Source organism: Chiloscyllium plagiosum, unplaced genomic scaffold, assembly GCF_037043375.1.
Source record: "Chiloscyllium plagiosum isolate Xiang-an unplaced genomic scaffold, Cpla_swu_hap1 HiC_scaffold_39, whole genome shotgun sequence".
Taxonomy (NCBI): Eukaryota; Metazoa; Chordata; class Chondrichthyes; order Orectolobiformes; family Hemiscylliidae; genus Chiloscyllium; species Chiloscyllium plagiosum.
Window position 1 is genome coordinate 33,514,965 of NW_028270177.1, and position 25,465 is coordinate 33,540,429.

Sequence of the window (25,465 nt, forward strand, 5' to 3'; positions counted from 1 at the left end):
GGATGAAGTAACTTGCAGAATCTTGTAAGTCAGAATGTCGGAAAGTTGGCCGAGCAATATACGTCTGCAATGTCTGGCTGCATCTGTGGACAACCTGCAGGTGAAAAAGAGTTATGTGCTGAGTTTTTCCAGCACTTTCTATTTTTATTTTAGATCTCCACCTGTGATACTTTGCTTATAAAAATAATTGTATGCAATATGCTTAATTTTTGCCTCCCAAATGCCTTAATAACAATTCATCCAATCAAAAAACACACAAGGAGTAACCTAGCTCAGCAAAATAGGAAATTATATCAAACAATACGATGTTCTGAATCCACCGACATGGACATGACTAAATCTTGATCAGAATCACCATACTCCTACTGGAACATAGGCTCATTAGAGACGGACAACTGGTGGTAGTTTAACCTGAATGTCGCCGCGTCTCAGGCAAGTGGAGAGATTAAAAGGAAGAGTCCTTCATGATCTCCTTCGGCAGTGTGGAATTGAACCCATGCTGTTGGCATCACTCTGCATTGCAAATTGATCAACCATCCAATTGAGCTAACTGACCCCCAAGCTAATTTGTAGATTCAAACATTTGAACTAAAATATTTTCTTTTTTTGTATATAGTTGAGAGTGTGGTGCTGGAAAAGCACAGCAGGTCAGGCAGCATCCGAGGAGCAGGAGAATCGACGTTTCGGGCATAAACCCTTCATCATCTTTCCTGATGAAGGACTTATGCCCGAAACGTCGATTCTCCTGCTCCTCGGATGCTGCCTGACCTGCTGTGCTTTTCCAGCACCACACTCTCGACTCTGATCTCCAGCATCTGCAGTCCTCACTTTCTCCTTTTTTTGGATATAATTAGTTTTTAATTAAAATATAAACTATAAACAATATTTTAAATTATGTCTGCATTATAAAATACAGTCACATTAACTTGTTGATTAGTTCCAGCTATTTTTGTGCTTGACATATTTTAATTCTCCAAACAATGAGATTTTCAGACTTCTATGAGGGAGAACAAAATTTGCAGCTGAGATATATCATGGAGGCTTTCAGTAATTTACTCTTGATCTGTCTAAAATGTTATTTGTCTGAGGCTGCTTAGCTCCATGGTAAAAGTTGTTTAGAATATCAATGTAAATTGGTGGGGCGGGGTTCTCCTTATTTATAAAGCTTGCATTCTCTGGCAAACTTTTCTTGCCAACAGCAACACTTCACTGATGAATGTAAAAAAAGTATTAAAATCTATTTTATAAGGTATTGGATATGAAACGGTTAATCTGGGCTAAGCTGAACCTCCGCTTACTTTGATATATTATATAACCACTAAGTTGAGCATTGGGACATCTGAGGCAGGCCTCGGCAGTTGTAGTTGGAGATGGTCACATCTCCTATTCTGCATACCACTATCAGTACAATGTAACTTGTGCACAATTACTAATATGAGGGCTCGTCTGGTAGTGTTTCTCTGCACCAGGAGGCCCAGGTTCAATGCCCACCCACTCCAGAGGTCTGAAATAACACCTCTGGATGGGTTGTTTTGAGAATATCTATATTTCCTAGTCAATCATAAATCTTGCGTATTGCTGAATAAGAAATAATCTGTCAAAGATGTTCATCAGGACAATTCACAAGAAATATCAATGTGAAGGGAAAAGAATATCTCCTGTATGAGAGGAGAGTGCTGATTGCTTAGCAGTCCCCTTATACAGTAACAATATTATTTCCCATTTATTGTGAATTGATGAGTGCAAGATGAAAAACTTTGACAAAATGTGTCTTTTTCCACAACATTAAATTTCTACAGTACCAAATGAATAAAAACTATCATTTTATCTACATGCATTTCTGCCTTTATTTATTTCTGGTTCATCCTTCCCCAGATTACTAGAAATTCCCTAGACTATTATAAAAACCAGGACTGGTGATATCTCTCTACCTATGGTACAAAACCATCATTAATATTACAACATTCACATTGAACAGATACTAGGCCAGGATGTTTAGCTGTTCCATCACTGAATTAACTCCAACATCAGGGGTGTAAGCAAATCTTTACCGGTTTGTCTTCATCTTCCTAAATGAAAATCTATCACAACTTTGTCTGGAAGCTCATTTGGAGTAGATTAGTAAGATGGAGTATATTTTTCAAGATTAAAAAAAGCCTAAAATTTTCACTCCTTTCTTTTCAGCTTGAAGAAAACAGGTATAAAATATTAGTTGAACCTAACCACCCTTAATCAGTCCCACCCAGACTTAACAGATGACATGGCAAAAGTGAGGACTGCAGATGCTGGAGATCAGAGTCAAGATATGAGTGGTGCTGGAAAAGCACAGCAGGCCAGGCAGCATCCAAGGAGCAGGAAAATCGACATTATGGGCAAAAGCCCTACATCAGGAATGCTCATTTTCCTGCTCCTCGGATGCTGCCTGACCTGTGTTTTTCCAGCACCTCTCTAATCTTTGCAGATCTCGTGGTTAACTCTTAATATTCTTTGAGTTGGCTTGGGATGTATTCAGTTGTAAAAGCTTTCCCAAAAAGAAGGGACCATCCCAACAATAAATAACACCTTTTCCACATCCTGAAAGCAAATTCAAAATGTTGAGTCAAATTTTCCACAGGCATTGAGTATAGAAGTTGGGAGGTCATGTTGTGGCTGTACAGGACATTGGTTAGGCCACTTTTGGAATATGTTGTGCAATTCTGGTCTCTCTCCTTTTGGAAGGATGTTGTGAAACTTGAAAGGGTTCAGAGAAGATTTACAAGGATGTTGCCAGCGTTGGAGGGTTTGAGCTAGAGGGAGAGGCTGAATAGGCTGGAGCTGCTTTCCCTGGAGCATCGGAGGTTGAGGGGTGACGTTTTAGAGGTTTATAAAATCATGAGGGGCATGGATAGGGTAAATAGACAAGGGCTTTTCCCCAGGGTGGGGGAGTCCATAGAGGGCATAGGTTTAGGGTGAGAGGGGAAAGATTTAAAAGGGACCCAAGAAGCAACTTTAGTATTCCAGAGGAAGTGGTGGAGATTGGTACAATTACAACATTTAAAAGACAACGGGATGGGAATATGAATAGGATGGGTTAAAAGGGATATGGGCCAAATGTTGGCAAATGGGACAAGATTAATTTAGGACATCTGGTTGGCATGGATGAGTTGGACCGAAGGGTCTGTTTTTGTGCTGTCCATCTCTATAACTCTGAGCGTATGTTATTCATTCACAAATGATGCGCAACATTAGGTAAGGGGCATATACACATTTAAATGCGAATGACCAAAGGTTGTTATCTCAGATATGCCACTCTGAAATTTCCATATGAAAATAGCATACTGTTCATCATTGACATACATTGCATTTTGTGAAGTTGCTGTGCATGTACAGAGATATGAACTGAAGACACCACTGGCGTTTAGGCTAATAAATGCAATGTTAGGTAATGGTGTGATAAATGTTAATAGCTACTAATAAAGTCATTAGAACTGAAAATGAATTAATTTAAGCGCAGAGTCTTATTCCTTCAAGTTTGGAGTTGTTTTAGTTTTTTTCTACTTTCCCTTTATTCACTTTATATAAGATTTCTGAATTGAATTGAGCTGAATTAAATTGAATTTATTGTCACGTATACTGAGGCACAGTGAAAAGCTTTGTCTTGCGAGCAACACAGGCAGATTACAGAGTTGTCGCATAGATAGTAAATAATACGTAAACAGTGGCAAAAACAAAAACACAAGTACAGGCAAATTTTAAGGAAGGGTTTGGAGGGATATGGAGTGGGAGCTGGCAGGTGGGACTAAATTAGGTTGAGATATCTGGTCAGCATGGGCAGGTTGGACCGAAGGGTCTGTTTTCATGCTGTACATCTCTATGACTCTATGACCCTAAGAGTTTGTGAGTCAATTCAGTATTCTAACAACAATATGGTACAAACTGTTATGAAACTGGCTGGTGCGTGTGTTCAGGCTTCTGTACCTTCTCCCTGATGGTAGAGGTTGTAGAAAAACGTTGCCAGGGTGGGATGGATCTTTAAGAATGCTGGCAGCGTTTCCTTGACAGCGGGCCTGGTAAATGGATTCTGTAGATGGGAGATTGGCCTTTGTGATTGTCTGGGCCAAGTTCACCACTCTCTTGTAACCGTCTCTGATTTTAAATAGTACAGTTGCCATATCAGGTAGAATCTTCCGTTACTTTTTTTCTTCCCATACTTTCTTTCCCATACCTTTAATTCTTTTTCTGTGACTTGAGTTGACTTGAATCCATTGCCTTTAATTCTCACACCGTTTCTGTCCTCCCTCTTCCCACTTCTTGGTTTAGGAGAAATCTTGGTATTTGCCCATTTGCATAATTGCACTGCTGAGGCTCACACCTTTAATGTGGAACAAAAATTACGAAGAATGGGGAAGGAGTAAACTAGTAGTGAATCCAAACTTGGCCTAATATGTTCTCCATTTCATTTATGAATTATGCAAAATGCAAATGTTATTTGTCAGCAGTAAATTACTATTTTTTTATGCCCATGTTCCTAAACTTCCTCCAGTGAATAAGGTAGTTTATTGCAGGTTACCTCGCAGATTTAACATTAAATTTTCATTTGGTATTAATAACATGTTGTTCAGCAACAATTGAATTTAAAGACGGAGATGTACCAATGCTTGTCTTCAACCTGAGATAATCCCATTCATTGTGAAGATTGTGTTCAATATAAAGTGTCACCAGAGATATCATAGGATCTCATTTGCATTCTTTCTAAAAGAGAAACTTTTACTCTTACTAGCATGAATGAATCAGCAACCCCCTCTTTCTGAACACTTTTGAGGAAGAGGAAAAATAGAAGCCCAAAGCAATTGGTGGAAGGAGAAAAAAGTACGAGAACACTCCATCTGACCTCAGTCAGAAGTGGGATGTTTGCTGATGATGGCACAATGTTCAGCACCATTCCTCAGATTCTACAGAAGTTCACATCCAAATGCAAAAACATCTGGATATCATCTAGGCTTGGACTGACAAGTGACAAATATATTTGCACCATACATGTGCTAGGCAATGACCAACTTCAGCAAGTGAATCTAATCGTTGCCCCTGGTCATTATTATCACTGAATTCCCCACTATCAACGTCCTTGTGGTTACATAGAAATATAGGAACTGGATTAAGGCATTCATCCCTTTTGAGGCTGTTCTGCCATTCATTATGATCATGGCTGATCATCCAACTCAACAGCCTGTTCCTGCTTTAACCCCAAGTGGTATATACAACTCCTTCCTGAAACCATAAAATGCTTTGGCCTTGATTGCTTTCTGTGGTATCAAATTCCACAGGCTCACTACTCTCTTGCACTCATCTCAGCCCTAATTGGATTAGCCCAGATCCTTAGATTGTGACCCGTTTGTTCTGGATTCCCCCGCCATTGGGAAATAGTTCTTGTATCTATCCTGTCCAGTCTTGTTAGACCAGAAAAGGAACTGATCAAATCAGATAAGTACTGTAGTTATAAGATCAGGTCAGAGGCTAGGAATCCTGTCAAGAGTAGCTCACCTTCTGACACTTTGAAGACCATCTACGATGTAGAAGAGAGAAGCAGGGACATGATGGACTAATCCTCCCCGTAACTGGATGAGTGCAACTCCAATAACACTCAAGAAGCCACAAACATTCAGTCCTTCAACCACCGATGCTCAGTAGCAGCAGTGCATGCCATCTATAAGATACACTGCAGAAATTCAACAAGGCACCTGAGACAGCACTTTCTAAACCCACACCACTAACGTCTTGAAGGATAAGGGCAACAGATATATGGGACCACCACAACTTTCATATTACCCTCCAAGCCTCTCACCATCCTGACTTGAAATATATCATCATTTCTTCAGTCTCACTGGATCAAAATTCTGGAACTCCCTCCTAAGAGCATTGTGGTTTACCTATGCAGTGGTTTACGAAGGCAATTCACCACCATTACAAGGGCAATGAAGATGGGCAATAAATGCTGACCTCGCCAGGAAACTCCACATTCCCATGAATGAATAAAATATGTACGCTTCTTACCAACTCTCGGCTAATGAGCCAGGTTGACAATACTGAAAAATGCCATATTTGTAGGCAAGACGTCACATAAGAAGTTAAAAATGAATTGTAGTTTTGGGTGTATCTCATCTGAGACATTAACATGCATATCTTCTATTGTAATCACATCACCTTTGGTGGCTATGTTTTCAGCTCCCTGAAACCCCAGTCTTAGGAATTTCCTCCCTGAATTTCTTCCTCCTTTTCACTTCCTTTAAGAAATTCCTTAATCTCTATATCTTTCCTAAGATTCTGTACGAGGTACCTTTTGTAGCTTAAATGGTGCAATGAGTGGCAACTTGTAAACATTTCACTGTACTCATATCAGTACTTGTGACAGTATACCTAATTCAATTCCTCTTTCACCAAGCTTTTGTTTATCATCCTGATATTCAGTGTTCAAGGTTTGGTAGATAATCCTTCTTTAAACGTATTACCATCCAACTTGCCATTGTTGTAGCTCAACCCACTTGGGCAGAGTGATAATTGCTGGACACAGTACATACGGAGACCCTCACTTATCATAGTGAAGTGAACTGGCATCAAATATCTTGCAGCCAATGTGATCTATATTTCATGAGCATGAAGCATCTGGAAGTATCATGGAGGTGGCTGAGTGGGCCTAGCAGTCAGATATTGACCTGTTGTGCACTGAGAGCTGTGGGATTGTTCCCTGTCAGGTAAGACTCACTGTCTACAAACTGGAATGTGAATCTATTAAGCAGACATGATTTGGAGATGCCTGTGTTGGACTTGGGTGTACAAAGTTAAAAATCACACAACATCAGGTCATAGTCCAACAGGTTTATCTGGAAGACTTACAATCTTATTCTCCACAGCCACCTGATTCAGGAGCAGCGCTCTGAAAGCTAGTGCTTCCAAATAAACCTGTTGGTGTTGTATGATTTCAAACTATTAAGCAGAGGCCTGGACAGAATTTGCAACTTCGTTCCTGCACGATTTCACCAGCAGGGGGCGCGCATGGGTTTGGGAGCAACTTCTGACCAGAGAATGGAACTGAATAGAAATAAGTGAATTAAAATAAAAAAAACCCTGATCCGAATATTGTAGACCTTCCTGATCCAATGTGAAGGTAAAGGCGAGTTTAATGATCAGCAATGATGACATGAAAAGGTGTGACAGACAGCGCACTGGTACTGTTTACACTGATTGCAGTAACTGGTGTAAATAGGAACACTTCACTGATTATCCCCAGCTTTTTCCTCTGGCATTTTAAGTGGCTTTTGTTTTGTGAACATCTTATTTTAAAACAAAGTTGTATGATTTTTTTCCCATTTTAACTAGCCCAATAATCATAAAGCCCTGTCAAACATTCTTCAGATTCCCCTTTCCTACTTTTTGTCACACTTTTTTTGCCAAGATTTCTACAATATTTGAAACCACAGGGTAAAGTTTTATTTTGTTTCCCCCGGTTTGGACTCCTGCATTTGGAAAATAGTTTGCACTGTTCACTAATTCCTGCCCGTTATGGTTTCTGGTGTAGAAGAGGATAACATTTATACATGCAATTATGGAGAAATAACACCAGCCTTTGTTTGCAAAGATTTGCATTCACAACTTTGCAGCGACTTCGCGTGACAAGTCGGCTAAAGTAGATTAGTTGAAGTCTATTAACCCTTTAGGTGTTGATATTTTCGATAACCGCGTTATGGGCACCATTAACTTTAACATCTCGCTTAGTTTCAATGTTGTCAATTGCTGTTCTCTTTGAACAAGTTCACAGCCACCTGTAGTATTGGCCCATGTTGTCAGACAGGAATCATGTTAGTAAACATTCCACACAATTATATGTTTTCCTCATTGTGTTATTTTAGCGCGATATTGTATCCAAAACACTTCTGTGGCGCCAATCAATCTTTATTTCTTAATTAAACATTCCAGGGTAATAGCTGTCGTCAAATTATTTAATCGATGATAATCACATCCCATTATGTGTGTGTCGCCACAGTCTTACCAGACCGTAGGGGTTGCTGTCTTTATCAGAGAGAAGCCACTGGTGGTTATTTAACCGCGGGGGCCACCAAACCTCAGGCAATGGAAGGGAAGGGATTGAGAAGGACAGTCCTTCAGGGTAACCTCAAACCGGTGATGGGAATTGAACCCATGCTGTTGGCATCACATTGCTCTGTGAACCAACAATCACTTAACTATTGTGTATTTGTACCATAGACCTCTCTCTAGGATCTTGCATGTATGTTTATAGGCACAATGGGTACATTTTTAGTTGACATGCAATTTTGGATTTATTATTTATGGAAGACTAGGAATTGAACTATTGAAGAAAAAGCACAGCTATCCTACATTAGAAATATCTGTTTGATTTTGTCAGTGCTGCTTGCAAAGATAGATGATGTTTATATGTTTTATTAATTGATATACTTAAAGTTATAAATACCAACAGATCAAAATACAACTGGGAACCTTGTAGTTAAGGAGGCTATTTGTGCTGTCTTACCTTTGCTAACTCTTGGAGAGAGATTTCCAACTTAATACCACACCTCAGTATTTTCTCTAGAACCCTATAATTTAGTTATCTTCAAATACATTTTCAATTACATCGTGTAGAACCGCTAAAAGTTTAAGGGTAAGGGCAGCAGATATGTGAGAACATCACCACATGTAATTTCCCCTCCCAGCCACACACCAATCCTGATATTGCTGTTCTGTTGCTGTCGCTGAGTCAAAATGCTGGAACTTCCTCCCTTACAATATTGTGAGTATCCCTATGCTACTGCATTTCAAGAAATCTGCTCCCGTACCACTTTCTAAAGGGCAATTAGGGTCGGGCAATAAATGCGGGTCTGTGAAAAGATAAATTCAAAGAAAATGCTTTTAGAAACTGTTAGAGGAAAAAGCTTTTATGGAATCTGTTTCCATTAATCTTTCAGTCGTGTGTTCCAGATTTTAACTACGTGTGAATAAATTTATTTGCATTTTCCTCCTAGTTCTTTTGCCAATTAATTTTAAATTTATTAGCTCCAGTTATCTTACTTGCCAGAATAAATAATTTCTCACTCCATGCCCTGTCAAATCCTTTCATTTTTTAAAAATACCACTGTTAGGTCTCTCTTAACCACATCTGCTCTCAGAAGACAAACCTGGACTTCTCCAATATCTCTCCATGTCACTGAGCTCCATCATTCCTGATATCATTTTTGTAAATCTCATCTGTACCTTCTATGAAATTCATCCAAAAATGTAGCAACCATAACTGCATATAAGAACAAGATCTAATCAGAAGGTTTGTAAAGGTTCATTATAAATGTTGTCCCTTTTGCTACACAAAGCCAAATATCTCAAATGGTTTCATAATAGGCTTATCGACTTGATGGTCACATTCAAATATTTGTGGACATGAACCCTTCTGTCTCACAGCCCACTCAGAAATAGTGTACTTTACACGATTAAAAAATGAAAGAACTGCAGATGCTGTAATTCAAAAACAAAAACAGAAATTGCTGGAAACGCTCAGCAGGTCTGGCAACATCTGTGGAGAGAAATCAAAGTTAATGTTTCAGGTCAAGTGACCATTCCTCAGAACTCTAATTTGCATGATCTGGGATTTATCCACCAGTCGTGTTACTTTGCAAGTCATCTGGCAAGCAAAATTTAAATATACAGCAAAACCTTTCCACTCTCGGAAGGCAAAGCCCAGAAACACCCATTGTTCTAAAACTTTTGTGAGCAGATTTATTTTCTGAAACATGATTCACGACTTCAGGGTTTGGATGATGCAGTAAATTGCGAAAGCATCATTTCACTGATTGTCTAGCACATGAAAACAATGCAAAGTCACAAACCCATTTGATTTCTCTCTCCATGCTATTAGATAGTGGTCCTTCATTGTCTCTCCATATTTCTGTCTGTCTTTGTCAATACTCCCTCTTCGTCCCCCAACACCTCTACCTCTTCCTTTTGCGTTGGTGTGTTGAAGCAAATCCCAGAATTCTCAGTGAATAGTTTGGAGTAAATGGTAATCATGAACTCAGTAAAGATTCTTCAATGAAAACATTTATGTGAGGTGTGAGATGTGGGTCTCTTAACAGTACATGATGTCAAGAAGCAGCATTAAAATATTGGAAGAACCAGTCTTTGTATTAGATTAGATTCCCTACAGTGTGGAAACAGGCCCTTTGGCCCAACAAGTTGACACCGACCCTTCGAAAAGTAACCCACCCCCATCTAACTAATGCTCCTAATAGTTATGGACAACGTAGCATGGCCAATTCACCTGGCCTGTACATCTTTGGAATGTGGGAGGAAACCAGAGTACCCAGAGGAAACCCACACAGATATGGGGAGACGTACAAACTCCACACAGTCGCCTGAGACTGGAATCGAACCTGGGACCCTGGCGCTGTGAGGCAGCAGTGTGAACCACTGAGCCACCGTATTGCCCATTTCTGCTTCATAATTTATCTCTGCTTTATGTTTTGGATAAGGTATAATTATGGTGTTTTCTTGTACACATACTTGTCGTTAGATATTCTAATCAAGATTCAGAAAATTCCAAAATCTAAAAATGACTTCCTCATGAGCTCCTGATTGAGAAAGTAAAGCAGTAGACAAGTTGAATGAATGTATTGATTACATATAGGACTTTTGGCTGCTTGTTGAGCCTATCAAAAAGTTGTGTGGAAAAGAGAGATAACGGTTTAAATTGGTTTCATTGAAAAATTGGAAACAGATTGCCTGCAGCCCATTTCAGTAAAACAATGAACCAAAAAGATATGAAAATTACTTAAATGCTGAAAAAGTGAATTAAAATCAAAAAGCATTTGGTGCATGCCAACAGGCCATCACTTCCCCCCCCAAAAAAGGATAAACGTTGTTGACCTCTAGGCAGAAGTATAACCAAAGGAAGATTTTTCTCTGAGCTCTGTCCAGATGATGGATCCACTTTTCATCCTCAGAATCCCATGTTATTAAGAAAGCAGGAAGGATAGTTAAAAACTGAAATTGCTTTTTGAAAAAAAAAATCAACATTCAAAATAAATAATTTAATTTATGTGAACTGCTTGTGCCTTGTAGTTTTGGTGTACAGACTCAATAAAATCAAAGGGTCTGTGCTGTACTGTATGATTCTGTGATTGTGCATAGAAACTAATGCTTTTAGAGATTATTGCTGAAAGAAGATTCTCATTTAGCATAAGTTGTTGTTCCCTTTGAGGTTTGGTATGCTTGAGGTTCTGTACTGATGATTGCAAGACAAAGAGCTTGGACAGTATGTCACATTTTCATGAATATCATTGTGGAGAAAGATCCTCTAGTTCCTGACTGCAGTGTTTCTTATATATTCAATAATATATTTTAGTTTGCAAGTTATTTCAGAAAGGAATACACAGTACTAACATGTATAGTAGTTCACCTTGGACATTTGTGTTTTTAAGCACAAAATGACTCAAGGAACCTAACTCCAGTTTTAACATTGATTGCCATGGCGACCAATATTTCAATTAAAGTTGCTTCACTTTTTTCATAGGTGGTTCAGCGTTTTGAAGGAGTTAATCATACAGTTTGCATGAATTGCAGAAACGGGAATGATGTTAGCTTTTTATACAGTGTCAAGATTTAAATTTATATTGCTTGTTTATGATTGGGCTATTAAAAAAAGTAGAATTTAGACACCCCTGATGTGACTGAGCAAGTATGCACCTTGACCTGGATAAACATAGCTGAATTCTTAGACAAGGCAATTTGTTGAGCTCTGGGGTAGCGACAAGAGGTGCTAAGATTAGCAGTGGTGTTACTGTGTTCATATTTCATAATCAGTCAGATTCACATATCCATGGATATGTATATAGCAATGTGAGCCTTTATTCATTCTTGGAGCATTGGAAGTCACTGTATAAGTCAGGTATTTTTGTCCTGCCCTCCCCCCAATTGTACTTGATGGTGGAGAATTGCCTTCTCGAACCGCTGTAGTCATTTTGGTGTTGGTACATCCACAATGCTGTTAGTGAGGCAGATCCATGATTTTGACTCAGCAAGGAACAATCAGTCCTCAGCAAAGGCCTTACTTTTATCCTCCTACATCCACGCATCAATGAATTTAATCCGCATTGTGATGTCACCTCTTGCAAGGATTGGCAAGTCTGGATGGCGTGTCTTCAAGGAAATCTTGCAAGTGGTGGTGTTCGCATTTATTTGATGCCCTCGTCTTCTTAGATGTCTGTGGTGGTGGCTTTCGAAAGTGCTGTTAAAAGAGCCTTGCTGAGGTGCATTTTGTAGATGGTACACACTTCTGCGTTGTGGTGATTGAAGTGAATGTTGAAGGTGCTAACCAAGTGGGCTGCTTTGTCCAGGATGATGCCAACTCTCTTGAGAGTTGGAGTTCCATTCATCCATGCAAGTGGAGAGTATTCCATCACATTCCTGACTTGAGCCTTGTACACAATGGGCAGGTGCTAGGGAGGAAAGGGGTGATATACTCAATACAGAATTCCCAGTCCCTAACCTGATCTCATCGCCACAGTATGTATATGGCAGGTTCAGTTCAGTTTCTGGTCATTGGTAACAGCCAGAATGCTAATATCTGGAATGACATGGGGTAATAGTTTGATTCTTCCTCACTGTAAATGGTCATTGCCTCTCACTTGTGTGGCATGAATGTTGCTTGCCACTTAACAGCTCAAGACTAAATGTTGTACAGGATTTCTTGCATGTGGACGTGGACTGCTTCAGTATCTGAGAACTCATGAATGTTGTTGAGCATTGTGCAATCATCAGACAACATGCCCACTTCTGACCGTATGATGGAAGGGAAGTCAATGATGAAAGAGCTGAAGGTGGTTTGGCTTAGGCCACTACCCTGAGGAATTCCTGCATTGATGTTTTGTACTATCCTGAGATGATTGACATGGAACAACCACAACCATCTCTGTTTATGTGAGTTTGCCTCCAGCTAGTGGAGAGCTTTCTTGCTGATTCCCATCAATTCCAGTTTTGCTTTTAGATTTAGATTCATTTTAAGTTTTTTGCAAGGTTTGTGAAGGTTTGTAAGCTCAGGTTGAGGATTAGGGTGTAGGTTTGCTCACTGAGCTCTAAGTTTAAGTTTATTGTCACGTGTACCCAAGCACTGGATTCAAGAGTAAAGTGAAAAGTGAGCACAGGTTCACCTTGCTTAGGCTTCTTGATGCCATACTCAGTCAAATCTGTCCATTATGTCAAGTACTGTCACTTTGACTTTCTGTGTTGATTTCAGCTCTTTTGTCATGTTTGGACCAAGCCTGTATTTAGGTCAGGAGCTGAATGTCCCTGGTAGAACCTAACCTGAGCTTCAGTACACAGGTCGTTGTTGACTAAGTTCCATGTGATAGCACCATTAACAACACCTTCCAATTTGCTGCACATTGAGAGTAGACTGTCGGGGCAGTAATTGGCTGGTTGGATTTGTTCTACTTTTTTGTAAACCTGGGCAACTTTCTACATTGTCAGATAAATGCCAATGTTGTCGTTGTACTGAACAGCTTGATTTGGGGTGTAGCCAGTTTTGGAGCACAAGTGTTCAGTAGTATTGCCAGAATTCTGTCAGGGCTCCTTGCTCCTGCAGTATACATTGGCTTCAAATATTTCTTGATATCACAGAGTGAATCAAATTTGTTTTGCTGGGCACATCAGGAGGGGGCTGAGATTAATCATCTGGTCGGCATTTCTGACTGAAGATGGTATCAGTTTATCTCTTGCGCTCATGTGCTGGCCGCCTCCATTGTGGAATCTCCTTCTCTAGTGAGTTGTTTTATTTTTCCTGTGGCCGAACCCTTTAACTCCCCCTCCCACTCTGCCAAAGACATGCAAGATCTACTCCTCTACACTGGGGAGGGACAGGATGCCAACATGCGGTACATTTCAGACAACATCTCTGGGACAGACACACTAAACACCCTCACCTCCCTGTGGCTGAACACTTTAACTGTCCCTCCCGCTGCGCCAAGGATATGCAAGTTCTGGGCCTCCTTCACCGCCAAACCCTAGCCACTCGATGTCTACAGGAAGAACATCTCATCTTCTGCCTTGGGACCCTCCAACCACATAGGATCAATGTGGATTTCACCAGTTTCCTCATTCCCCCTCCCCCTACCTTATCCCAGATCCAATCCTCCATGACGGCACTGCCCTCTTGCACTGTTGAACCTGTCCATCTTTCTTCCCACCTGTCCGTTCCACTCTCTTTCTCTGATCTATCCTTCTCCTCCTCCTCCTCCTCCTCCCACCCCCCCATGCTCGAAATGTTGACTCTCCTACTCATTGGATGCTGCATGATCAGCTGTGCTTTTCCAGCACCACACTTTTCGACTGAGTTGTTTTAATTGTCCACCATCATTCACAACTTGATGTGAGAAAACTGTAGAGCTAAGATCTGATCCATTGGTTGTGGGATCGCTTAGCTCGTTCTATTACTTACTGCTAATGATGCTTGGCATGTGAGTCATCCAATCATCTGGTTTGTAGTTTCACCAGGTTGACATCTCATTTTTAGGTATGCCTGGTGCTGCTCCTGGCATGCCCTCGTGCACACTTCATTGAAAGAAAGTTGATCTTCTAGCTTAGAGGAAATAATTGGGGCTCTGCAGAGCTGAGGTTACAGACTGTGGTTGAATACAGTTCTGTTCCTGTTGGTGGCCCACAACACCTCATGGATGTCCAGTCCTGATTGTTCAAAATCAATCCTTGCAGAGGGAGGAGGAGAGCTTCTTCAAGGTAGGCATCCTTGGAAGAGGCTTCACAGTCGGTTTGAAATCAACTAGGAGAAAGTGAGGACTGCAGATGCTGGAAAAGCACAGCAGGTCAGGGAGCATCCTTGATGAAGGGCTTGTGCCTGAAACGTCGATTCTCCTGTGGCTCAGATGTTGCCTGACCTGCTGTGCTTTTCCAGCACCACGCTCTTGAGTCTGTTCAAAATCAATCCGTTAGCACGATGGTAATAGTGCTGAACAATATGATGGAAGCTATCCTCAGTCAGAAGATGAGGCTTTGTATCCACAAGGATAGTGTGACGTGAGTTCCGTACAATCTGCTGAGTATTTCCTGCATTTTCTGGTTTTATTATAAGGTGATGCCCCACTGCTCAGCTGTGATGGTTGTACAACAGATGGAAAGGAATTGCCTGGTATTCACAACTCCTGGCAAACTCTTGGGGCGAGTGTTTTTGCAATTGGATCAGAGTTATCCCGGGGGTAGATTAGGGCAAATAAAAGTTTAAAAGATTTATGTGTTTGCAATTGTTAAGTTCACTGGCATTCAGTCCCTAAGGAGTGAGTTATTTATTGAGCAGGTTCTTGGGGTGTCTCCTAGCAAACATAACAATAGTCGGGTAGGACTCAGGTTGGTTTGACAGTCAATAGAATTTGAATTGGGGTTTGTTTTGGAGAGTCCAGGTCCTTCATGTTATCTATGTGCCAGTAACCTTAGAGATCTTTATTTTGGAGGCTGTTCCTGAGCGGAGTGCATGAGTTGGGGCGGGAGTGAAGTTAAGAAGAGGAGCTCGTGGATGTGAGTTTCCAATGCAGCAGCGATCCACTTCTCCCTCGGTGTCAACTCTGGTTGAAGTGGTGGGGTGGGTGGGTGTGAGCGGGGGCGCGCCGCAGCGTGTGCGCGGGGCTCGCTCGCCGCTCAGGGGCGCGCTTTGGCTGAGGGGGATGGAGCAGTGTGACAAGTGAGGGGTGCAGTGGGAACAATTCGAATTGCACTGAACCCAGCGCTTCAGATGTGTCTGCAGCCTGAGGGAGCTCGCTAGCTAACTGGCTGCGCTCTGAAGCCCACACCCTCACAAATCAATGTCTCAGTCAGTGGGGAAGCCTCCTCACACTCCAGTGCAAGGTAAGAGTTGGTGATTTATTAGACGTGACCCCCCACCCTCCAAACCCAGCTTTTTCTTATTTTTGTGTGTGTGTGTGTGTGTCACACACGCTTTGAATTGAATTGACGCACTGGCGGCGGACGGTTGACATGAGATTTATTGCCAGAGCCGGAGTTTTGTAAGTTAGAAGCAGCTTTAAATGGAAAATAAACCGGAAAGTTTGAGGGCGCCGATGGTTTGCGAGGAGTTTACAAGTCTCTCAGAATTCCTCAGTGCCGGACACCTTCTTAGAGCGAGAGGGAGCGCTCGTGACTTTGTTTTTTTTTAATCACATCTGTCATTTTATTTAAATGTGTCTAGCTGCTCTTAGGGGGTGCACTAATTTCGATGTATGACTTGATTATTTTTTTCACATTTTTTTACAATTTGCACCTCAGTCAGAAAATGAAGTCGAAGTGAGAGCGACTGTGCTTTGCTGAATTGTTCTCTCTTTTCCTTAAAAAAAACCCAAATTGAAACACAGGCTGAAGACAGTTGTTAAGTGGAAGTTCTGGATATGAGGATAACCGGGCACATACCCATATCTGCACTTTTGTGGGTGCTTCTGTCAGTACAGGTAAGAAGAATTTTCCGCTTATTTTCCTCTTTTCCCCTCCTTTTTATGGGGACTTATGTCTGTTTTATTTTCCCGTGCAATAACTGCCTTTCAGTTTTACTGTTTTAAATCGGATGCTTACAGATATAGTTTTTATCAGGGTTGCTAATTTTGTTTTGTGATTATAAAACCTGCCAGTTTTGATGCGATTATTCACCCAACTACACAGAAGCTTCAAAGTTGGTTGTGCCGAACTGCTGTTGGGTTTTGGACTTTTAAAACAGAAGTTAATTTCCAAATAAATTGCAGTGGTGTCGACAAATTCAATCTCTTAGTTAAGCTGTAGGGAAATTAGATGGATGTTTGATTATCCTTGAATCGGTATGAACAATTGGCAGTCTCAATTCGTTTATTTGGAACGGTAAATTTTAAAAAGGTGCCTGTTATAATAGATGTTCAGTTTAAGACATGCTACTGAGGCTTAGATTGTCTTTAATGCACAGGTGAACTGAGTGACCTTGGCCGGCTGTTTCCTGAGCTCATTATGATAGTATTACATTCTATTTTGATAAAATTAAATGTGATAATCTCTACAGAGAGCAGTGCCATTTCTTTCATCCAAAAGTGCTCCAGGACCTCTACCTTTGAAAGATTTGAGCTGACCGAAGCAGTTATACTTTTGGCTGTACTCTGTTTTATGTTTGTGTGCAGTAGAGCTTTCCATACATGTATTTCAGTTGATATGCAGGGTTTCAGACTTGGCAGTTTCATTTTCCCAAGAAAGACCTATTTATTTCGAGGTCTGACTTGTCCTAAGGTCACAATTGGCACTTAAAAGAAAAAAGCTCATTTGACTGTGAGTTGTATGACTTTCAATGTTGCGTTTAAATGTCACATCTGAGAGAGAGCATCTCAAACATGGTGCAGCCTTTCCGAGCACTTCCCTAGAGTGCCTGCCTAATTCATCTGCTTAAGTCTCTGCGGTCAGGCTTGAACCCAAAACTTTCTGACTTAAAGGTATTACTGGCTGACACCTTTTTTTTAATAATGCTAACTGAGAAATTAATATCTAATCTGCTCTTCATTGATGTTAATATGTAGTCAGCTTGGCAGTTTTAAAACATTGGTCTGGCATCATTTAGTACTGTAATGTAGGGTGAATTTTCCTCTCTTCCCCCCCCCCCCCCCCCCCCCCCCCCCAGTGTAGGGGAGTCCAAAACTAGAGGGGATAGGTTTAAGGTGAGAGGGGAAAAAAATATAAAATGGACCAAAGAGGCAACTTTTTCATGCAGAGGGTGGTGCATGTATGGAATGAGCTGCCAGAGGAAGTGGAGGAGGCTGATATAATTACAACATTTAAAAGGCATCAGGAAGGTTTTAGAGGTCCAAGTGCTGGCAAATGGGACTGGATCAATTTAGGAGATCTGGTCAGCATGGACATGTTGGACCGAACGGTCTGTGGTAACACAGCACTCACAGCAGGCAGTTAACATTTGAAGGACCCAAGACTGAGCAAACCAGAATTACAATGCTTCCTGTGTCCTCGCCATATTCACTGAACACAGATCTTGTTATTAATGCAGAATCAGAATTATCCCTATTCATCTGCAAAAGTGACAAACTGAGAATCTGAGAAAGGACTAGATACATTTCCTTACTGTACATTTCTATGACTCTCTAATTGATGTGAAAGCTTAAGTGAGTGCAAAGCTGCCTTTTATGAAATAAGCTTGTAGTATTTCCTAACATTCGTATCGTTGATCAGTGACTGGAATTGAATGCTTAACACGTTATTGCTGAAACTGCAGTGGCTCTGCCTTTTTTTAGTTGAATAATAGTAAAGTACCGCAGATGCTGAAGATCTGAATCAAAAACAGTGCAGAGAAACTCGGAGCTTTGGCAGCATCTATGGAGAGAGAAACAGAGTTTATGTCTCGAGTTCCAGATGATCTGAAAAAGACTAAACCCCCTGCACATATGCTGTCAGACCTCCTGAATGTATCTAGCCCTTTCTCAGATTCTCTGTTTGTCACTTTTGCAGATGAATAGGGATAATTCTGATTCTGCATTAATGACAAGATCTGTGTTCAGTGGATATGGCTAGGACACAGGAAGCATTGTAATTCTGGTTTGCTCAGTCTTGGGTCCTTCAAATGTTAACTGCCTGCTGTGAGTGCTGTGTTACCACAATTAAATAATTAAAATGATCACATTCTGTATAGTATCAGAAATTGCCAAACAGGAATAAATAGCAGAAAGGTGAGCAAGTAATGCCTTGACTTGACTACTTTAAAGCTGTGAACCTGTAAAATTACCCACTCAAATTAATGTTCTGTAAAGAGTGCATAGATGCAAAACGCAAAAAGCTTATTGACTTCTCAAGACAGGGAATGTTTAGAGGCAAGTACCTGAGACAAATTTCAGGAGAAATTTAATAGACATTTGAGAGACATCTATTTAAACTTTGTTAAAAATCACACAACACCAGGTTATAGTCCAACAGGTTTATTTGAAAGTACAAGCTTTGTCAGCACTCCGAAAGCTAGTGCTTCCAAATAAACCTGTTGGACTCTAACCTGGTGTTGTGACTTTTAACTTTGTCCACCCAGACCAACACTGGCACCTCCAAATCATACTTAAACTTTTGCTGACAAGGTTTGATGAAGAGGGATGGGATGAAGCCTATGGAGCAAAAACCTTGGTTTGTACAACTGAAACACAATGGCTGACACACATATTTTGCAATCATTGATAAAGTTCTTCTTTAACATGAGAATTCCTGAGAGGATTTTTTTCATGTGGGTCAGTGATGCTGTCGAGAATTGAGAGCTTTAGTTGGAAATTTGCCCCAGTTCAGGGTCTCTAGGACTTCCTGACACTATAAAATTTTGGTAAATGTGTTGGTTATCATTGACGTAGCAGATTTTAACCTTTTCTGCTGTGGAATATTCCACATGGCAATTGAATTGAAAGAACAAGTGGGTTCTGCATTCTATTGACAAATGTGCATGAGAGAGAGAGAGCTACCTGTCTTGTCTTTTTAATAAGAAATATATTGTGATAACAGAACATTCTCAATAACCTCATGTTACATTTGACACAGTTGGGAGCTCTCTTGCCTCTGTTAAAATAATGATAATTCTAGAATAGAATAGAATCCCAACACTGGAAACAGGCCATTTGGTCCAGCAAGCGCACGTTGATTCTCCGAAGAGCATCTGACCCAGACGACCCTGACCCCATCCCTGTAACCCTGCATTTTCCATGGCTAATCTAGCTAACTTATTCATACCTGGACACTATGGTCGATTTAGCATGGCCAATCCACCTAATGTGGATGTCGTTTGGACTGTGGGAGGAAACTGGAGCACCCGGAGGAAACCCACACAGACACAGGGAGAATGTGCTAACTCCACACAGACAGTTGCCTGAGGGTGGAATTGAACCTGGGTCCCTGGCATTGAGGCAGCAGGGCTAACCACTGAGCTGCCCTCAATTCTGGTCCCTCATCAGAACCTGAACAAAAAAAAAATCAAGATTGACATTAATGTTGATGGAGTTCTACTTTCAGTGCTGTTGCTGCCTTCCAAGTTAAAGCAATGGCATGCCTGCTGTTTCAGGTGGATGTGAGATCCTAGGCACCATTTTGAAGAAGAGCAAGGGAGTCCTGGATAGAGCCACAGAATCATAGACTCATACAGCATGGAAACAGACCCTTCAGTCCAACTCATCCATGCTGACCATGTTCCTAAATGAAAGTAGTCCCACTTACCTGCATTTGGCCCATATCTTTCTAAACTTTTCCTATTCAGGTACCTATCTGGCTGTCTTTTAAATCTTGTAACTGTACCTAATAACCTTGCATCAGCATCATTAAAAAGATTATCTGGTAGATATCACATTACGGTTTGTGAAAGCTTGCTGTGCGCAAATGATTGAGGCATATCCAACATTACAGCAGCAGCTACAAGTCTCTGTTGGTTTTAAAGCCATGGTCTTGAAATCTTGAAGCTATTTAACTGAAGATTGTAGTGGAGTCCAGAACTAGGGGTGACAGTCCACGTAAGCTATTTAGAACTGAGATGAGAAATTTCTTCACCCAGAGTGTGGTGAGCCACTACCAAAGAAAGCAGTCAAGGCCAAAACATTGTATGCCTTCATAAAGGAGTTAGATAGATACTTGGAGCTTTTGGGGAAAAGTGGGGAAAAACCATACTGTTCAGTTTATCAGCCATGATAATGAATGGTTCAGCAACTTTGAATTGATGGAATGGCCTATTTCCCCAGTTCCAGTTTTTTATGTTTCTATTTTGGGTTGAGCAGAAGCTGATTTTTGTTCTAGGAACAGAGCAGGCTATTTTTGATGTGTTCCCCTGAGATTGGTTGTTAAGGCTCAAGTCAAGTCTTTCAGTTTGTGGTGCAGCGGTGGCTCAGTGGGATAGCACTGCTTCCTCACAGCACCAGGGACCCGGGTTCAATTCCACCCTCAGGTGACTGTCTATGGAGTTTGCACATTCTCCTCTGTGAGTCCAAAGATTAGATTAGATTCCCAACAGTGTGGAAACAGGCCCTTCGGCCCAACAAGTCCACACCGCCCCGCTGAAGCGCAACCCACCCATACCCCTAACATGTACCCCTTACCTAACACTACGGGCAATTTAGCATGGCCAATTCACCTGACCTGCACATCTTTGGACTGTGGGAGGAAACCGGAGCACCCGGAGGAAACCCACGCAGACACGGGGAGAACGTGCAAACTCCACACAGTCAGTCGCCTGAGGCGGGAATTGAACCCGGGTCTCAGGCGCTGTGAGGCAGCAGTGCTAACCACTGTGCCACCGCGCCGCCCACTAATGTGTGGGTTAGGTGGATTGCCCAAGGTAAATTTGCCCATGAACGTCCAGGGATGTGCTAGATGAATTAGCTATGGGAAATGCAGGGTTACAGGGATAGGGTAAGGGGTTGGATCTGGGTAGGATGCTCTTTGGAGGGTCAGTGTGGACTCAATGGACTGAATGGATTGCTCCTATACTGTAGGGACAGTATGAGTTGGGTTCTGACCCTGAATAATTGGTGATTTATTCCACTGCTGCTCACTGGAAGCTCAAAAGTAGGTCAGAACTTCTTAGCATGAAACCAATGACTGCTTCATTAATTGCTATAAATCCATGTTGTGAAAGTAATGGAAAGTAAACAGGAAAAATACCCCAAATTGTGTAAATAGGTGTCATGATTAAGCTACATTGAAGTTGCGGTAAACATACCATGCATGTGAGACCTATTGATTTTAAGGAGGCTTTGTTCAAAAGGTCTGACAGTAATGGAGCTGAATAAACAGATACACATGATGTGACTGCAACAGCACCTGAGTGACTCTTCTTGCATTCATCCAGCTTTTTCACATCATTAATCTTAGTAACTGTTCCAAGTTAGTTTTCTGATGTCATCGCATCCTGTTTCAATAAGTATACCTTCAAAAATTATAATAATTTACAGCTGTTTTGAAGCATGCAATATTACTGTAGATGGTTATTCTCGAAGTTACCTTTTCTTAATTTACAAGATGTTGTTATTTTCGGTGAAATGCCATTTGAACATTAAATGGGAATACTGCATTAAATTTCACTCAGTGCAGTAGCAGTCTTGTTAAATTTATTATATATAGTTTATCTTAAATATTTCTTTTTGGAGAAAGCTTGTTGAAGCAAAGTCCTGTTGGGTTATTGGCTTGTTGCTTGTAAATTCCAAGTCACAGCAGGAACCCATTGAAATTAATGTGTGTTGGACCTCATATGCATCACTTTAAAACTACAGATTTCAGCGGTTCTTTTGTTCAATGTTAAAAATTTGGTCTTTATTGAAGTGGCATTGAGATGAAATTCAAGTTGTAACATAGATTTTCAATTCCCTTCCAACTGTTCGTCGTGTTTAAAATGTGCATGCCTGAGGCAGACGTAATAGTGTCAGGGGAATTTTACATTGGCGTAATGTCAGTACCATTTGCAACTCCTCAGATACTATACGAGTCCAGAAAGACCTTGATTACATTCAGGTTTGGGCTGAAAAGTGGCAACCAACATTTGTGCCAGGTAATGGCCATCTCAACAAGAGGGAATCTAATTCCCATGACATACAGTGGCATTGCCGTTGCTGATTCCGCAAATATCAACATCCTGGGGGTCATCATTGACCAGAAACTAAACTGGACCAGCTATGTTGTAGCTACAAGAGCAGATCAGAGACTCTGAGGCAAGTAACTCACCACCTGACTCCCCACATCCTGCCCATCCTCTTCAAGGCACAAATCAGGAATGGAATACTCAGCACTTTCCTGGAAGAGTGCAGTTCCAACAACACTCAAAAGCTCAACACCATCCAGGACAAAGCAGTCTGCTTGGGTTGCAGCCTGTCCATTGCTTCAATATTTACTCCCTTCACCACCACACAGTGGCAGCAGTGCGCATCATCTAGAAGATGCATTGCAGCAACTCACCACCACGGCTCAATGGACAGCACATTCCAATCCTGTGACTTGGACCAGTCAAATTTCAAGAGCAGCAGAAGCATGGGAATGCAGTCACCTATTAGTTCCTCTCTAAGGAGCACACCATCCTGGCTTGGAACCATAATATCGTTCTTTACTGTGTTGCTAGATTAAAATACTGAAACACCCTTCCAGATGGATGATTCTTTTTTCGTAGTTACGTGTATTTTAGTGAGAAAATAAAATACTGTGAAAAACTGTTGCTATGATCTGATGTCATTTTGAATTGTTTTAAATATAAGAATAAAAAAGATATAACTAAGAGTCCATCAGTCCTGAGTCAGCTCATCATCAGAGATGCCTACACTACCATCCCTCCTCCATTGCCTCGCTACCATTGTAATCACCACTCTTCAAGCAGCATGTTTCGCTGCTGGGCCAATTCTCCCTTGCTGCTGCCTGTGTTGGACCCATCATCCCTCTCACTGCATGGGCCCTCCTTGTTGATGCTGTGATGCCCTTTTGCCACTGTTTCACTGCTGCCAGCACTGGACCCAACCAACAACAACTCACTGGTCCTCAGGTGCTGTCTTTTGTTGCTGGACTGATGTCCCTGCCAATGAAGAACCTGAATCCGATGCCAGATACTTTCTCAAGGTGAGCTCAGGAAGTACAGACTCGCTCATTGCCGCCATGACATCCATGCTGGGTCCACTCCAGTCCAGGGTGGGATTCCTCACCCATTCCATTCAGGCTATGGGCAAGAGGTACGGAAAGGAAAGAAGGAAAAAAAAACGAGAGATTAAAAAAGAAAAGTGGTTGGAACGGATGATCCCCAGCTTAAGAGCCCGATTGTGCCACCATCTTGATGATGTCATGACATCTTCTTGACAGCATTGAGAGTAATTCTAAATACACCTTGTAGACCGCAGTGTTTCAAGAAGCTAGCTCATCATCTTTTCAAGGGCAATTAGGGATGAGCAACAAATGCTGGCTCAGCCAGTGATGTGTGGGTCTGGAAAAGCACAACAGGTCAGGCAGTATCTACGGAGGAGGAGAATCAACTTTTTGGGCATAAGCCCTTCATCAGATATTCATGATGAAGATCTTATGCCCGAAATGTGGAGTCTTATGCTCGTTGGATGCTACCTGACCTGGTGTGCTTTTCCAGTGCCACACTTTTCAACTCTGACTCTCCAGCATCTGCAGTCCTCACTTTATCCTCAGCCGGTGATGTGCACATCGCATGAAAGAACAAAACCAATCTCTTACTATCATTGAGATATCAAAATCATGAGCTTATTCCAATTTCCAGACTGTACTAGAGTCCTAGAGATGTACAGCACAGAAACAGACCCTGTGGTCCAGCTGGTCCATGCCGACCAGATATCCCAACCCAATCAAGTCCCACCTACCAGCAGCTGGCCCATATCTCTCCAAACCCTTCCTATTCATATATCCATCCAGATGCATTTTTAAATGCATAATTGTACCAGCCTCCACCACTTTCTCCAGCAGCTCATTCCATACTCGTACAAATCTCTGCGTGAAAAAGTTGCCCCTGAGGTCTCTCTTATATCTTTCCCCTCTCACCAAAAACCTATGCCCTCTAGTTCTGGACTCATCCACTTCAGGGAAAAGACTTTGTCTATTTATCCTATCCATGCCCCTCAAGATTTTATAAACCTCTATAAGGTCACCCCTCAGCCTCCGATGCTCCAGGGAAAACAGCCCCAGCCTGTTCAGCCTCTCCCTGTAGCTCAACTCCTCCAACCTTGGCAACATCCTTGTAAATCCTTTCTGAACCCTTTCAAGTTTCTCAACATCTTTCCAATAGGAAGGACACCGGAATTGCAAGCAATATTCCAAAAGTGGCCTAACCAATGTCCTGTATAGCTGCAACATGACCTCCCAAATCCTGTACTCAATTCTTTGACCAATAAAGGATATTTACCTGCGATTCTACTTGCAACCTGCACTCCAAGGTCTCTGTTCAGCACCACTCCCTAGGACCTTACCTTTAAATATATATGTCCTGCTAAGATTTGCTTTCCCAAAATGCAGCACCTCACATTTATCCAAATTAAGCTCCATCTGCCACTCCTCAGCCCATCTGATGAAGATCCTGTTATACTCTGAGGTAACCACCTTTGCTGTCCACTACACCTCCAATTTTGGTGTCATCTGCAAACTTACTAACTGTACCTCTTATGCTCACATCCAAATCATTTATATAAATGTTGAAAAGTAGTGGAGCCAGCATCGATCCTTGTGGCACTCCACTGGTCACAGGCTTCCAATCTGAAAAACAACCCTCCACCACCACCCTCTGTCTTCTACCTTTTGAGCCAGTTCTGTATTCAAATGGCTAGTTCTCCCTGCATTCCATTTATCTAACCTTGTTAATCAGTCTCCCATGGGGAACCTTGTCAAATGCCTTATTGAAGTCCACATAGAACATGTCAACTGCTTTGACCTCATTCAATCCTCTTCGTTACTTCAAATAACTCAATAAAAT

At 41.5% G+C, this 25,465-nt stretch overlaps 1 protein-coding gene across 1 annotated transcript in view; it reads left to right on the forward strand.

Annotated features, from left to right (window-relative positions):
* The first annotated feature begins 15,729 nt into the window (after positions 1-15,729).
* The window catches only part of adamtsl3 (ADAMTS like 3), a 669,182-nt gene continuing 659,446 nt past the window's right edge, over positions 15,730-25,465 (forward strand). The window contains exons 1-2 of the mRNA XM_043677600.2: positions 15,730-15,888; positions 16,392-16,484. Coding sequence (XP_043533535.2) covers positions 16,425-16,484 — 60 coding nt within the window. The 5' untranslated portion in view covers positions 15,730-15,888; positions 16,392-16,424. The remainder of the gene's footprint in view (positions 15,889-16,391; positions 16,485-25,465) is intronic.